Source organism: Bos grunniens, chromosome 17 (assembly GCF_055505025.1).
Source record: "Bos grunniens cultivar Pamir isolate PY7600 chromosome 17, Bosgru_T2T1.0, whole genome shotgun sequence".
NCBI lineage: Eukaryota > Metazoa > Chordata > Mammalia > Artiodactyla > Bovidae > Bos > Bos grunniens.
This window is the reverse complement of record NC_141181.1, coordinates 11,658,541-11,672,557: the sequence shown is the minus strand read 5'-3', so window position 1 is coordinate 11,672,557 and position 14,017 is coordinate 11,658,541. Positions and strand designations below refer to the sequence as shown.

Genomic DNA, 14,017 nt, shown 5'->3' with positions numbered 1-14,017 from the left:
TTTGATTTCCATGGTTCCAGAGAGATTTCAGGTCTTATTGTGTTTGTTCCACCTCACCCTTTACAAAGGACCTTTTAAGATTTTTCTCTTTATCACTCATTTTAAACACTGTGATTATGATGCTCCTTGGTTTAATTTTCATGTTTTTCTGCTTAGGGTTAATTGAGCTTCTTAGATCTGTGGGTTTATAGTTTTCATCAAATTCATAAAAAAATCAGCCTTTCATTATTTTTAAAAATACGTTTCAAGTCCCTCTTCTTTTCCTCTTCTTTGGGGGGGGTCTCCAAATTACTCACACGTTAGGCTTCTTGAAGTGACCCATGGTCCTCTAACATGCTCGATTCATATCCTTTCAGTGTGTTTTCTCTGTATTTCATTTCAGATAGTTTCTACTGCTATGTCTCTAAAGCTGATCTTTTCCTTTGCATTATCTAAATCTGCTGCTAATCCATCAAAGTTTTTTTTTTTTATTTTATCTTGGGCATTTTCTTACTTCTAGAAATTCAGTTTGGCTTTTTAACATCTTTCCAGACTCTATATGTCTAATCTTTCTCTTATATCCTTGAATATATGGAATATAGCTTTAATATCCTGTTTCTGTCCTGGTCTACTAATTCTATTATCTGTTGCATGTCTGGGTTCAGTTCAGTTCAGTTCAGTCACTCAGTCGTGTCCGACTCTTTGCAACCCCATGAATCGCAGCACGCCAGGCCTCCCTGTCCATCACCAACTCCCGGAGTTCACTCAGACTCATGTCCATCGAGTCAGTGATGCCATCCAGCCATCTCATCCTCCATCGTCCCCTTCTCCTCTTGCCCCCAATCCCTCCCAGCATCAGAGTCTTTTCCAATGAGTCAGCTCTTTGCATGAGGTGGCCAAAATACTGGAGTTTCAGCTTCAGCATCATTCCTTCCAAAGAAATCCCAGGGCTGATCTCCTTCAGAATGGACTGGTTGGATCTGCTTGCAGTCCAAGGGACTCTCAAGAGTCTTCTCCAGCACCACAGTTCAAAAGCATCAATTCTTCGGTGCTCAGCCTTCTTCACAGTCTGGGTTAGTTTCTATTTATATATTTTCTCCTCTTTATGAGTTATATCTGCTTCTTGGCGTGTCTACATAATTTTGATTGGATGCCAGATACTGTGTATTTTACCTTTTGTTTTGTTTCTTGTTTGGTTGCTAAGTCATGTCCAACTCTTGTGACCCCATGGACTTGTAACTCCCCAGGCTCCTCTGTCCATGGGATTTCCCAGGGAAGAATACTGGAGTGGGTTACCATTTCCTTCTCCAGGGGATATTTCCAACTCAGGGATCAAACTTCCCTCTCTTGCATTGTAGGCAGATACTTTACCACTGAATCACCAGGGAAGCTCTGTATTTTACTTTGGGTGCTAAATATTTCTTATTCTAGAAATATTCTTGAGCTTTGTTCTAGGATTCAGTTAAGATACTTAGAAACAGTTTGATCCATTTGACACTTGCTTTTAAATTCAGCAGTGGCCACAAGATTGGAAAAGGTCAGTTTTCTTTCCAATCTCAAAGAAGAGAAATGCCAAAGAATGTTCAAACTATTGCCCAATTGCACTCATTCACATACTAACAAAGTAATGCTCAAAATTCTCCAAGTTAGGCTTCAACAGTACTTGAACAGAGAACTTCCAGATGTTCAAGCTGGATTCAGAAAAAGCAGAAGAACCAGAGATTAAACTGCAAACATCCACTGGATCATAGAAAAAGAAAGAGAACTCCAGAAGAATATCTACTTCTGCTTCATTGATTATGCTAAAGCCTTTGACTGTGTGGATCACAACAAACTGTGGAAAATTCAAGAGATGGGAATACCAGACCACTTTACCTGAATCCTGAGAAACCTGTATGCAGGTCATGAAGCAACAGTTAGAACTGGACATTCAACAATGGACTGGTTCCAAATTGGGAAAGGAGTATGTCAAGGCTGTATATTGTCACCCTGCTTATTTAACTTATATGCAGAGTATATCATTTCCGGGAGAAATATCAACCATGATATGCAGATGATATCACCCTAATGGCAGAAAGCGAAAAGGAAGTAAAGATCCTGTTGATGAAGGTGAAAGAAGAGAGTGAAAAAAGCTGGCTTAAAACTCAGCATTCAAACCCACTCCAGTATTCTGGCCTGGAGAATTCCATGGAGAGAGTTGGACACGACTAAGTGAGACTATAGGGGTGGTATCAAATTTAGGGGCTCAGAGATAGCCACAGACTGAAGCACATGAAGAGGGGACAATGATGCGCAGAGAGGCAGGTGTGTATAGGAACTGGAAGCTTCACGAATGGTGGGTAAGATGTTGGCGCTGAGGAAATACTGAGGGGAAGTATGACATAAGGTTGATGATGGTAGATGAATTGAAAGGCTGTATATAAAATGGTTAACTATGTTTAGCAACCTCAGCAGTGCCAACCAGGGAGAAGTTAGATTGCATGTGATATCTGATATCTAGAAACTCCTTTATTATAAATTCTAGCAGAAGCCTCAAATAATACACCTAGCATTCAGACAGCTACTTGATATAATAATAATAATAAAATTACCTCTTGTGGAAACTCTCAGAAACCAGGGTTTATGGGGGAAAAACAATAGATAAAATGCTCATGAAGATTTAGATTGTATTTTTAAGGACTAGAAAATATCTTACTTATTTAGAAGATGCTCTTATGGTAGAACCGTGGTTGGTTCCAGAGGAATCTTATAATGACCTATTTTGAACCTGAGATAACAGGCTAAAGAGACTTGAATCTTTTGCCAAAGTCACAAAGCAGATTAATGCTCAATGTGGTATTAGGACCCAGTTCATTAGATTCTTGAGTAACAGTGTCTCTCAATGATACTAAGCTGCCAGTAGGCTGAGCATTGATTCAGCCATGGTTTTCACTAGAATCTTTTTATGTGTCATGTTTTTGAACACATGATTGGAGAGAGGTTGCAACGGGTCATTCTGGGTGACCGTAGGATGATGTAAAACCTGCTTGTTGACTTTTTGGCTAATTTCATAACATCTCCCTCCAGAAGTAGCAAAGTATAAGAACATGAGACACACATGTGAATGTGGCTTTTTCATATTCTTTATAATGGATGAAGTCATCAGTGAAAAATAAAAAAAAGGATAGGGTGAGAAAATGTGGCTTGACATTAAACCAAGAACCACACTTCAAGCCAACACAAACCAAGGCTGGAAGACAAATTCAAGATTTTTTATTGTTTTCCTTTAAGAATATTAAATGATTTATAAAACTAGGATGATAGTTCTGGCACTCAAGGAAACCTTCACATGCCTTTTTGTAGAAAACAGTAAGTATCTTTACTGACTAGCCAGTGTGTTCACCTATTTCTATGATAAGGATTTGTATCCTATTTACCTGACATAATTTACACTTGGTTACAGTAAGAATGTGCATGAAGGCCACGATACTGGTATCATCAGTGAAGTGCCCAACCATGTTTGCTTTCCAGGTGGCACTGCTGGTAAAGAACCTTCCTGCCAATGCAGTAAACATAAGAGACTCGGGTTTGATCTCTGGGTTGAGAAGATCCCCTAGAGGAGGGCATGGTGACCCACTCCAGTGTTCTTGCCTAGAGAATCCCTTGGACAGAGGAGCCTGGTGGGCTACAGCCCATTGGGTCACACACAGTCAGATACGACTAAGGTGAAAGGCAATGGCACCCCACTCCCGTACTCTTGCCTGGAAAATCCCACGGATGGAGAAGTCTGGTGGGCTGCAGTCCATGGGGTCGCTAAGAGTGGGACACGACTGAGCGACTTCCCTTTCACATTTCACTTTCACGCACTGGAGAAGGAAATGGCAACCCACTCCAGTGTTCTTGCCTGGAGAATCCCAGGGACAGCAGAGCCTGGTGGGCTGCCGTCTCTGGGGTCGCACAGAGTTGGACACGACTGAAGCGACTTAGCAGTAGCAGCAGCAGCAGCATGCACAATCACATTTCTAGGTTAACAGTTCTATTAAGTTGGATAAAGCAAGCTTGAGCTTCTGTGTCACTGCTCCTCATCGGGGTCTGTGATCTCCAAAAGGCAAGATGAATTAGCTTTTCATTAAAAAAAATTTCATGATGGTACAGATACTAATTCTGGTAAGGAAAATAAACTATATTGTGGAGAAATCAGCAGAAATTCTGAGATTAAGCTTTCCAGAGTCAAACGATTTCTGTTGCTTCAGATCTGAATAATTCTATTGAACTGTAATAAAATTTGAATTCCTTCTAAATTCTCAAATTTGGGAGGAGAATCTTTTCTTATTTTACTATTGGTAGGGGAAGGAGGAATGTTAAATCATTCCCACCATATCTAAATGTATTAGAAGAGTAAAGAGGTGTCTATATTTGCTATTTTCCCTCTGAAAGACACAGAGATGAGAGGTGATTCTGGTGAATTGCTGTTCTATTTTATCTAGAGACCCGAGTGCTCTCACGGCTCTATTCCCTTAGGAGGTCATGTTCCTTTGCTTAAAAGAATATTGCCTGCTCTGTGAGCTAATGATTTGTTTGGAGGATGTAAGTCTCAGAGGTGAAGATAACCTCACGGCTTTTATAATGTATCTTTCGAATCTTTGATCTGCTTTTTACTGAATACCTGGGACCCCTCAATAGCAAGATTAAAGATGCCTCTTCAGAGAAGAAAGGCGAAATTTGAAAAACTAAAAGCTCCTCAGATTTCCAAATAATATTTCCCCATTTTTTCATTTTGTCAATATCATATTGGTGTTATCCTCCATTCATGTCATAATTGGATGGTAAATCAAAAATACAGTATTGGATCATTACAGTTTTTTCCCCCATATTTTCCAAGGAGACAGGGAACTACAAATCTTGTTTTCATCAAGTAGTTAATACAAACTAGCTCATACCGAGGGCATACATACACACTTTGAATTCAATTTAATTTGACAAATATTTACTTGGTACCTAGTAGGTGTCAGACATGTCTTCTTTTGTAGGGAATATCAAGAATCTAAATCTGATTTCAAGAGACTCTTACTCTGATCAGGCAGACAAGGCAAGTATAGAAATGGCCATGATAAGATGCAGAATATGACAAATGAAAAATACTTGGAGAGAAATGGATAATATTTAATATGAGAAGAGAGAGGAGAAACAATATTAAGTGAGAAGAGAATGAGGCAAGATCTCAGTATTTGAGAAGGACCTTTCAAGGTGGGTGAGATTTCCCCAGAGAGGGCTGGCCTTAGCTGAAAGTAAGGCAATAATAGGGTTATGGTGTGTATGTGGACAGGGGAGGGAGGTGGTCAAAAAGGTTGAGAAGCTTGTATTTAACTTGTGAACAGGAATGACTCCATGAAAATTTTTAAACAGAGCAAAGACAGAATAATAAAGAGTTATGGTTTAAGAAATAATTTTGAAGCATTTTAAAATTTTTGTGGAGCTTCCCTGGTGGCTGAATGGTAAAGAATCTGCCTGCCAATGCACGAGACATAGGTTTAATCCCTGGGTCAGGAAGATCCCCTGGAGAAAGAAATGGCAACCCACTCCAGTATTCTTGCCCAGGAAATCCCATAGACAGAGAAGCCTGGCGGGCTTTGGCCATGTGCAAAAGAGTTGGACACGACTTAGTGACTAGAAACAACAAAATTTTAGTGTAAAACAAACAAGGTGTTTGATAATGTCCTACAGGTTTATGTACAAACAAAATACCTACCGCTAAAAATGCTGACTATACCAGTAGTATGTGAATTCTCATTTGCCATGAATCTGAAAGATTATTATTTTTCACTTTTATAATGATATAGCTCATTTAGGCATAAATTTCTAGTTTTGGTCAAATGAATCAATAAGGGGGTATAATTTTATAGAGTTATGGAGAATTTAATCTTCTCCACCACATGAATAGCTGAATTTTTACTGTCTGAATAATCCTTTTTATTTTTTGATTATGGTAACATTGTTTTATAACATGAGTTGCACGTGTAGAACACTCTATTTTTACTTCTGTGTACTTTACAGCATGCTTACCACCAAAAATTTAGTTTTTGTCCATCACCATATAGTTGATCCCCTTCATCCATTTTGTTCCCCCACCTCCCCGTGGTAACCACTATTCTAGGGCTTCCCTGATGGCTCAGTCAGTAAAGAGTCTACCTGCCAATGCAGGAGACCCAGGATTGATTCCTGATCCCAGAAGATCTCCTGGAGAAGGAAGTGGCAACCCACTCCAGTGTTCTTGCCTGGGAAATCCCATGGACAGAGGAGCCTGGTGGGCTACAGTCCATGGGGTTGCAAGAGTTGGACACAACTTAGTGACTAAACCACCACCACCACCACCACCCCCTACTCTGTCCCTATATCTATGTGTTTGTTTTTATTCATTCATTTTGCTTTTTGTTTGTATTTTATATGTCTAAACAATATTTTGAAGTGCATTTTTGTTTGCTCCTAAGCCCTTTAGAACACAACATGCCCTTATAAAAAATGGGAAGATAAAATGTAAAAAGAATAGAAACATAAGTAGCTTTATAGACTAAAGCAAAGCAAAAGAGATTTTTAAAAAGCCAAAAACAAGACTGCAATAAATGAACACATGACTCTGATCTGAAGCTAGTTTTGAGGAGTATATATTTTTTTCATGATTATCACTGTGTTGGTTATAGTTTATCCCAACTAAATCTGAAAATTTTGCACCAAACCATTTGTCAAAATAAGTAATCTAATAAATGGATCATAATTTCACTGCTTTAGCTTCTGGGCAGAAAAGGTGAGAGACTAAAGGGAAGATAATTCAAAACTACAGAACAAATGCCCAAATATATGACAAGACAATATCCCGAATAAGCAAAGTATTATGTGAAAGTTAACTGTTGACTATAAATATTTTTTGAGCACTTGAAATTGCACATTGAAATTCAGCAAGCCATCCACTTCTGAAGATTTCATCTTGCTTCCTCTTACTGTGCTTCTATTAAATGAGACCTTTCCTTATTTTCTACCTAGAGGACAGATAGTCATAAAGCAGTATTCTATTGATGTAAAAGAGTCAATAAAATTTCTTTGTGCCAAGTTTACTTCTATTTACTACTTATTCTATGGAGGAAAGAAACAGCCAAACAAATTATTGTTTCATGTAAATGACCTAAGGGGAAAAAAGACTACTAAATAGGAGATACCCAGCAATTCCACTCCTGAATATATAGCCGAAAAAAGCACTCATTCTAAAAGAACAGCCCAATGTTCATATTGGCATTATTTACAACTGCCAAGATATGGAAGCAACCTAGGTGTCCATCAACAGATGAATGGGATGGAGAACAAGTAGCCCCCCACACATCACACACACAGGAACACTACTCAGTCATAAAAAAGCATGAAATTTTGCCTTCGCAGTATCATGGGTGGACTTGGAGGGCATTCTAAGTAAAGTCATATCAGATCAGATCAGATCAGATCAGTCGCTCAGTCGTGTCCGACTCTTTGCGACCCCATGAATCGCAGCACGCCAAGCCTCCCTGTCCATCACCAACTCCCGGAGTTCACTCAGACTCACGTCCATTGAGTTGGTGATGCCATACAGCCATCTCATCCTCTGTCGTCCCCTTCTCCTCTTGCCCCCAATCCCTCCCAGCGTCAGAGTCTTTTCCAATGAGTCAACTCTTCACATGAGGTGGTCAAAGTACTAGAGTTTCAGCTTCAGCATCATTCCTTCCAAAGAAATCCCAGGGCTGATCTCCTTCAGAATGGACTGGTTGGATCTCCTTGCAGTCCAAGGGACTCTCAAGAGTCTTCTCCAACACCACAGTTCAAAAGCATCAATTCTTCGGCACTCAGCCTTCTTCACAGTCCAACTCTCACATCCATACATGACCACAGGAAAAACCACAGCCTTGACTAGATGGACCTTTGTTGGCAAAGTAATGTCTCTGCTTTTGAATATGCTATCTAGGTTGGTCATAACTTTCCTTCCAAGGAGTAAGCGTCTTTTAATTTCATGGCTACAGTCACCATCTGCAGTGATTTTGGAGGTCCCAAAAAATAAAGTCTGACACTGTTTCCACTGTTTTCCCATCTATTTCCCATGAAGTGATGGGACCAGATGCCATGATCTTCGTTTTCTGAATGTTGAGCTTTAAGCCAACTTTTTCACTCTCCACTTTCACCTTCATCAAGAGGCTTTTTAGTTCCTCTTCACTTTCTGCCATAAGGGTGGTGTCATCTGCATATCTGAGGTTATTGATATTTCTCCCGGCAATCTTGATTCCAGCTTGTGTTTCTTCCAGTCCAGCGTTTCTCATGATGTACTCTGCATGTAAGTTAAATAAGCAGGGTGACAATATACAGCCTTGACATACTCCTTTTCCTATTTTGAACCAGTCTGTTGTTCCATGTCCAGTTCTAACTGTTGCTTCCTGACCTGCATACAAATTTCTCAAGAGGCGTAAGAAAGCCTTCTTCAGCAATCAATGCAAAGAAATAGAGGAAAACAACAGAACGGGAAAGACCAGAGATATCTTCAAGAAAATCAGAGATACCAAAGGAACATTTCATGCAAAGGTGGGCTAGATAAAGGACAGAAATGGTATGGACCAGAAGCAGAAGATATTAAGAAGAGATGGCAAGAATACACAGAAGAACTGTACAAAAAATATCTTCACGACCCAGATAATCACGATGGTGTGATCACTGACCTAGAGCCAGACATCCTGGAGTGAGAAGTCAAGTGGGCCTTAGAAAGCATCACTACGAACAAAACTAGTGGAGGTGATGGAATTCCAGTTGAGCTATTCCAAATCCTGAAAGATGATGCTGTGAAAGTGTTGCACTCAATATGCCAGCAAATTTGGAAAACTCAGCAGTGGCCACAGGACTGGAAAAGGTCAGTTTTCATTCCAATCCCAAAGAAAGGCAATACCAAAGAATGCTCAAACTACCACACAATTGCACTCATCTCACATGCTAGTAAAGTAGTGCTCGAAATTCTCCAAGCCAGGCTTCAGCAATATGTGAACTGTGAACTTCCAGATGTTCAAGCTGGTTTTAGAAAAGGCAGAGGAACCAGAGATCAAATTGCCAACATCCGCTGGATCATGGAAAAGTCATATAGAGAAAGACAAATACCATATAATATCACTTACATGTGGAATCTAAAAAACACAACAAACTAGTGAATAGTACAAACAAGAGGCTGACTCACAAATACAGAAAACAAACCACTGAGGAGCAGAATGGGGACGGGGCCGCAAGGGGTGGAGGAGTGAAGGGTACAAACTATTGGGTGTAAGAGAGACTCAGGAATATATGGTGAAACAAGAGGAACACAGCCAGTATTTTATAATGTTTTATAACTGTAAATGGAAAGTAACCTCTAAAATTTGTGTAAAAAGTTAAAATACAGACAGGAGTTGCCCCTTTACATTATGAAATTTTGACTTACGATTTTTTTTAAATTTTATTTTATTTTTAAACTTTACAATATTGTATTAGTTTTGCCAAATATCGAAATGAATCCGCCACAGGTATACATGTGTTCCCCATCCTGAACCCTCCTCCCTCCTCCCTCCCCATACCATCCCTCTGGGTCGTCCCAGTGCACCAGCCCCAAGCATCCAGTATCGTGCATTGAACCTGGACTGGCAACTCGTTTCATACATGATATTATATATGTTTCAATGCCATTCTCCCAAGTCTTCCCACCCTCTCCCTCTCCAACAGAGTCCATAAGACTGATCTATACATCAGTGTCTCTTTTGCTATCTCGTACACAGGGTTATTGTTACCATCTTTCTAAATTCCATATATATGTGTTAGTATACTGTATTGGTGTTTTTCCTTCTGGCTTACTTCACTCTGTATAATGGGCTCCAGTTTCATCCACTTCATTAGAACTGATTCAAATGTATTTTTAATGGCTGAGTAATACTCCATTGTGTATATGTACCATAGCTTTCTTATCCATTCATCTGCTGATGGACATCTAGGTGGTTTCCAAGTCCTGGCTATTATAAACAGTGCTGCGATGAACATTGGGGTACACGTGTCTCTTTCCCTTCTGGTTTACAATTTGATTTGAGTTCCCAAACATTTAAAATATTTTGCTTTAAAAATCTGATTTACAAGCAAATAGTTACATAATCCAAAGGTCTTTCATAGGCAGCATTTTTAAAAATTGTTTAAAAATCCTAAAGTTCTTAAATGGGGACTAGAACCCAGTCGAGTTGATATATAAAATCGACCCTTACATCCACTTCTAGTTATTTGTTTTTAATACACTATTCTGACTAATTATCACATTCTTGTGATTAGGTAGGAAAAAGTAGGATTAAGAGAAATTACTATCAAATATTTTGTCAATTAATAGTCACAACTGAATCAGAGAAAGATAGGAAAACTGACTATCATAATAAAAGTAAGAGTATACTACTGATTAGCATCTATGTACACTTGCTCTTGTCAGTAAGGTACAACACTGAACATTTTTTAAAACATAAACCTATTTCATATTCCTTACAACTGATCAGTACCTACTGTTGAGTATTTAAGATTACTGAAAAAATGGTGATTTGTCAAGTTGAATAAGTCATTATCACTACTGTATGCTTTCCTTAAACAGTGAAGTTACAATATAGCATGAAAATGCATTCAACATTCACATAGTGATGAATAAATAAAAATAAAATTACCATTAAAATTAAAATCACCAATGGTTGAATAAACTTTTATAACGAAAATGACTTAGCCATTAAGAGTGATACAAAAATCTACAGTGTTCTCAAAAAGCAGAGAAGAAGTTGTGATACATATATACAATGGAATATTACTCAGCCATAAAAGGAACAAAATTGGGTCATTTGTAGCGATGTGGATGAATATAGAGTTTGTCGTACAGAGTGAAGCCAAGTCAGAAAGAGAAAAACAAATATTGTGTATTAACACACATATATGGAATCGAGAAAATGGGTATGAATGACACTAAATTTGCAGGGCAGGAATAGAGATGCAGATGTAGAGAGCTGAGCTGAACACAGTGGGGGAAGGAGACGCAGTTGGGACAGACAGAGAGCAGCACTGACGTACATACACCACCAGGTGTGAAACAGAGCTAGTGGGGAGCTGCTGACAGCACAGGGAGCTCAGCTCGGTGCGCTGTGATGACATGGGCGGGGCGGGGTGGGGAATGGAGGGAGGCCCAAGAGGGACGGGATATATACATATATACTTTCAGCTGTTTCACGTTGTTGTACAGCAGAAACTAACACAACGTTCTAAAACAATTATCCTCCAATTGAAACAAACAAAAGCAATGCCTTACCAGAAGTTGGATCAGGTGTAATGTCGCTTCTACTCTCCTTCCATGACAGCAGGTAGTCAAGGCTGGTGAGGTCTGCAGATTCTATACAACTGTTAACCGTCAGCATCATCTGATGAGCTTTTGCGATTCCATAATGCACTTTAGTTTCATCCTTCAGAGATATGTTCATTATGTCTGCTGTTGTGTTGAAAGCTTGCTGAAAGTATTCAGAAGCTTTGCTGTAGTGGCCCTAAAGATGTAAGAGAAATATTTTTTCTTAATTTTTATTTTACTTTTCCACATATCTGCCCACCGTGGCATTTGCCACACTGATCTTTCAACAGTCTTAGCAGTTTATCTTCAAGAAGAAAGATGACAAGCAGGGTCTCTCTTAGAATAACTTTTAAAAGTTGTGATTACTAACCATGCAGTATCTTAAAGTTAATTCACCAAGAAAGATATACCAACCGGGTGGAATGCTATGAAACCTAAGTTTTTAAGATAAAAAAATGGTCAAATATTAGCATTTTTTTTTGTATGGTTCAATCTAATATATAGAAGCAAAAAGAAGTTTGTGAAAGAGTGAACCATTTCACATTGATTTAGATAGAATTTTCTTACTTGTAGCACTGGATTTACCAAATGAAATCTTTGAACCGGCTTTTGTTTTCAGTCATAGCAAGAGATCATCCTAGTCAGCTCGCTGAATCAAAGGCAGGTGAAAATGGATGAATATTCCTGCCCTTTGGCTACTGTGTTTTCCCGTGTGCTCACGTCATTCTTGACCCAGAATGTGGAAGAAAATATTTTGAAAAAAATGTGATCTTGACAACAGCACTAGCATAACTCAAAGGGTCATTTAAATGTCTTTTTTTCTCCAAATCCTTTGCAACATTTCAAATTATAAAAATTCAAGGTTTTTCCTTTTTCCTTCCCATCTCCTTCCTTCCTTCTCTCTCTTCCTCCCTTTCTTTCTCATTCTCATTGTTCCTTCTAAAACCTACTGTCTACAAATAAGTAACATTTACCTAACTCTCATGAAGTGTGAGGACCAGTGCTAAGTACTTCATAGGTATTATGTCATTAGCTTTCATAGGTCACATTATGAGGAAATACTATCCCTATTTTACAAATAATGAAACTGAGCCTGAGAAGGGACTATTTCTGCCACCTCCAAGTCTTCTAAAAATCCTCCTTAAAACTCTTCCTCAAAAGAGGATATTATTTTTAGGATTAGCTATACTTGTAAAGACTCTAGGGAATGAAAATTTCCTTTCTTCATTGATTTATAACCCTGGCAAGTCCATTCTCTTGCCTTCCCGCCCCTCTCCTTCCTTTCCTTCTCTCTTTCATACACACGAAAACATGAATGCACACTCTTTTGAAGAGAAATGTTTTATTTACTATAAACTTTCAAGTCATTTTTCTCATGGCATTTTATGAAGTAACTGGAAATAAAAATCACCATTGAAACAGCTTTATACTACATGTCAGTACAGGTAAAATGCATACTCAACACCCATGCACCTCTGTACAATCAGAACCCAAAGAGCAGAAAGACTGATTGAATAAAGAGGCTGCCAGCAAGGTGAGGAGGAGAGAAAGAGCAGGGCTTATGTGACAGTTATGTTATATACATGTGCAGCACATGTAATACTGTTACATGCCCACAGGGACAGTTTAGGGGAACTCTTCAAATGGCTCATTCTGATTACATTTTCTAATGTAAACAGACTCCCTCATCAATAACAATTTTTGTCTGTTAAGATGAACAATTCTTTCTCTTATTTCAAAATATAAAACAGGATTTTTTTAGATCCTTTTTTTGACCACACTCTGAGGCATGTGAGATCTCAGTTTCCCAACCAGGGATCAAACTCACACCCTAGGCAGTGGAAGCGCAGAGTCTTAACCACTGGACTGCCGAGGAAGACCTCTAAAACAGGATTTATATGAGAATTAGATTTTGCAATTAAGAAAATATAAAACTGTATCAAATACATTTGTATGCCAATTAAATAAATTATATGATTGGAAAATAATATCAATATTGAATATGAAAATATAACAACTTAAAATTATAAATTGTTCTGTTAGATATCAAAGATATGGGACAAAATAGATGAAAATACATGACTAGACCAAACGTTTCTATTTTTAAAAACAGAGAAGTATAAGTATCTAATTATTGTTCTAGCTATCATCCTGAGCTTTAGGCTGTTCATTTTTTCTTAAAGTCTTTATTGAATTTCTTACAATACTATGTCTGTTGGTTATGTTTTTGGTTTTTTGGCTGAGATGCATGTGGGATCTTATCTCCCCCACCAGGGATCAAATGTGTAACTCCTGCAACCGGAAGTGCAGTGGAAGTGCAAGTCTTCACCACTGGACTGTTTCAGGTGGTAATATCAATTTAGGAGAATTATTCATAAATAAATAAAGGTATATTTGAATTTCCAGAATTATTTTGATATATTATTATGTTGAAACAAGCTCATTCATCCAATGAACAGCTATTATTTGCCTGGCCCATGCCAGGCAGTAGAGATTCAGCAATGAATAAAGTTTATACAAGCAGGCAAGCTCACTGCTAGTGAAAAAGTGAAAGTGAAAGTCATTCAGTCGTGTTCCACTCTTTGTGACCCCATGGACTCTAGTCCACGAAATTCTCCAGGCCGGAATACTGAAGAGGGTAGCCTTTCCCTTCTCCGGGGGATTTTCGCAACCCAGGGA

The 14,017-nt window shown here is 38.6% G+C and overlaps 1 protein-coding gene across 1 annotated transcript in view; it reads right to left on the bottom strand.

Annotated features, from left to right (window-relative positions):
- Nucleotides 1-14,017, bottom strand: part of TTC29 (tetratricopeptide repeat domain 29) — a 279,515-nt gene that overhangs the window by 107,753 nt on the left and 157,745 nt on the right. The window contains exon 11 of the mRNA XM_086346476.1: nucleotides 11,306-11,534. Within this exon, the coding sequence (XP_086202602.1) occupies nucleotides 11,306-11,534 (229 nt within the window). The remainder of the gene's footprint in view (nucleotides 1-11,305; nucleotides 11,535-14,017) is intronic.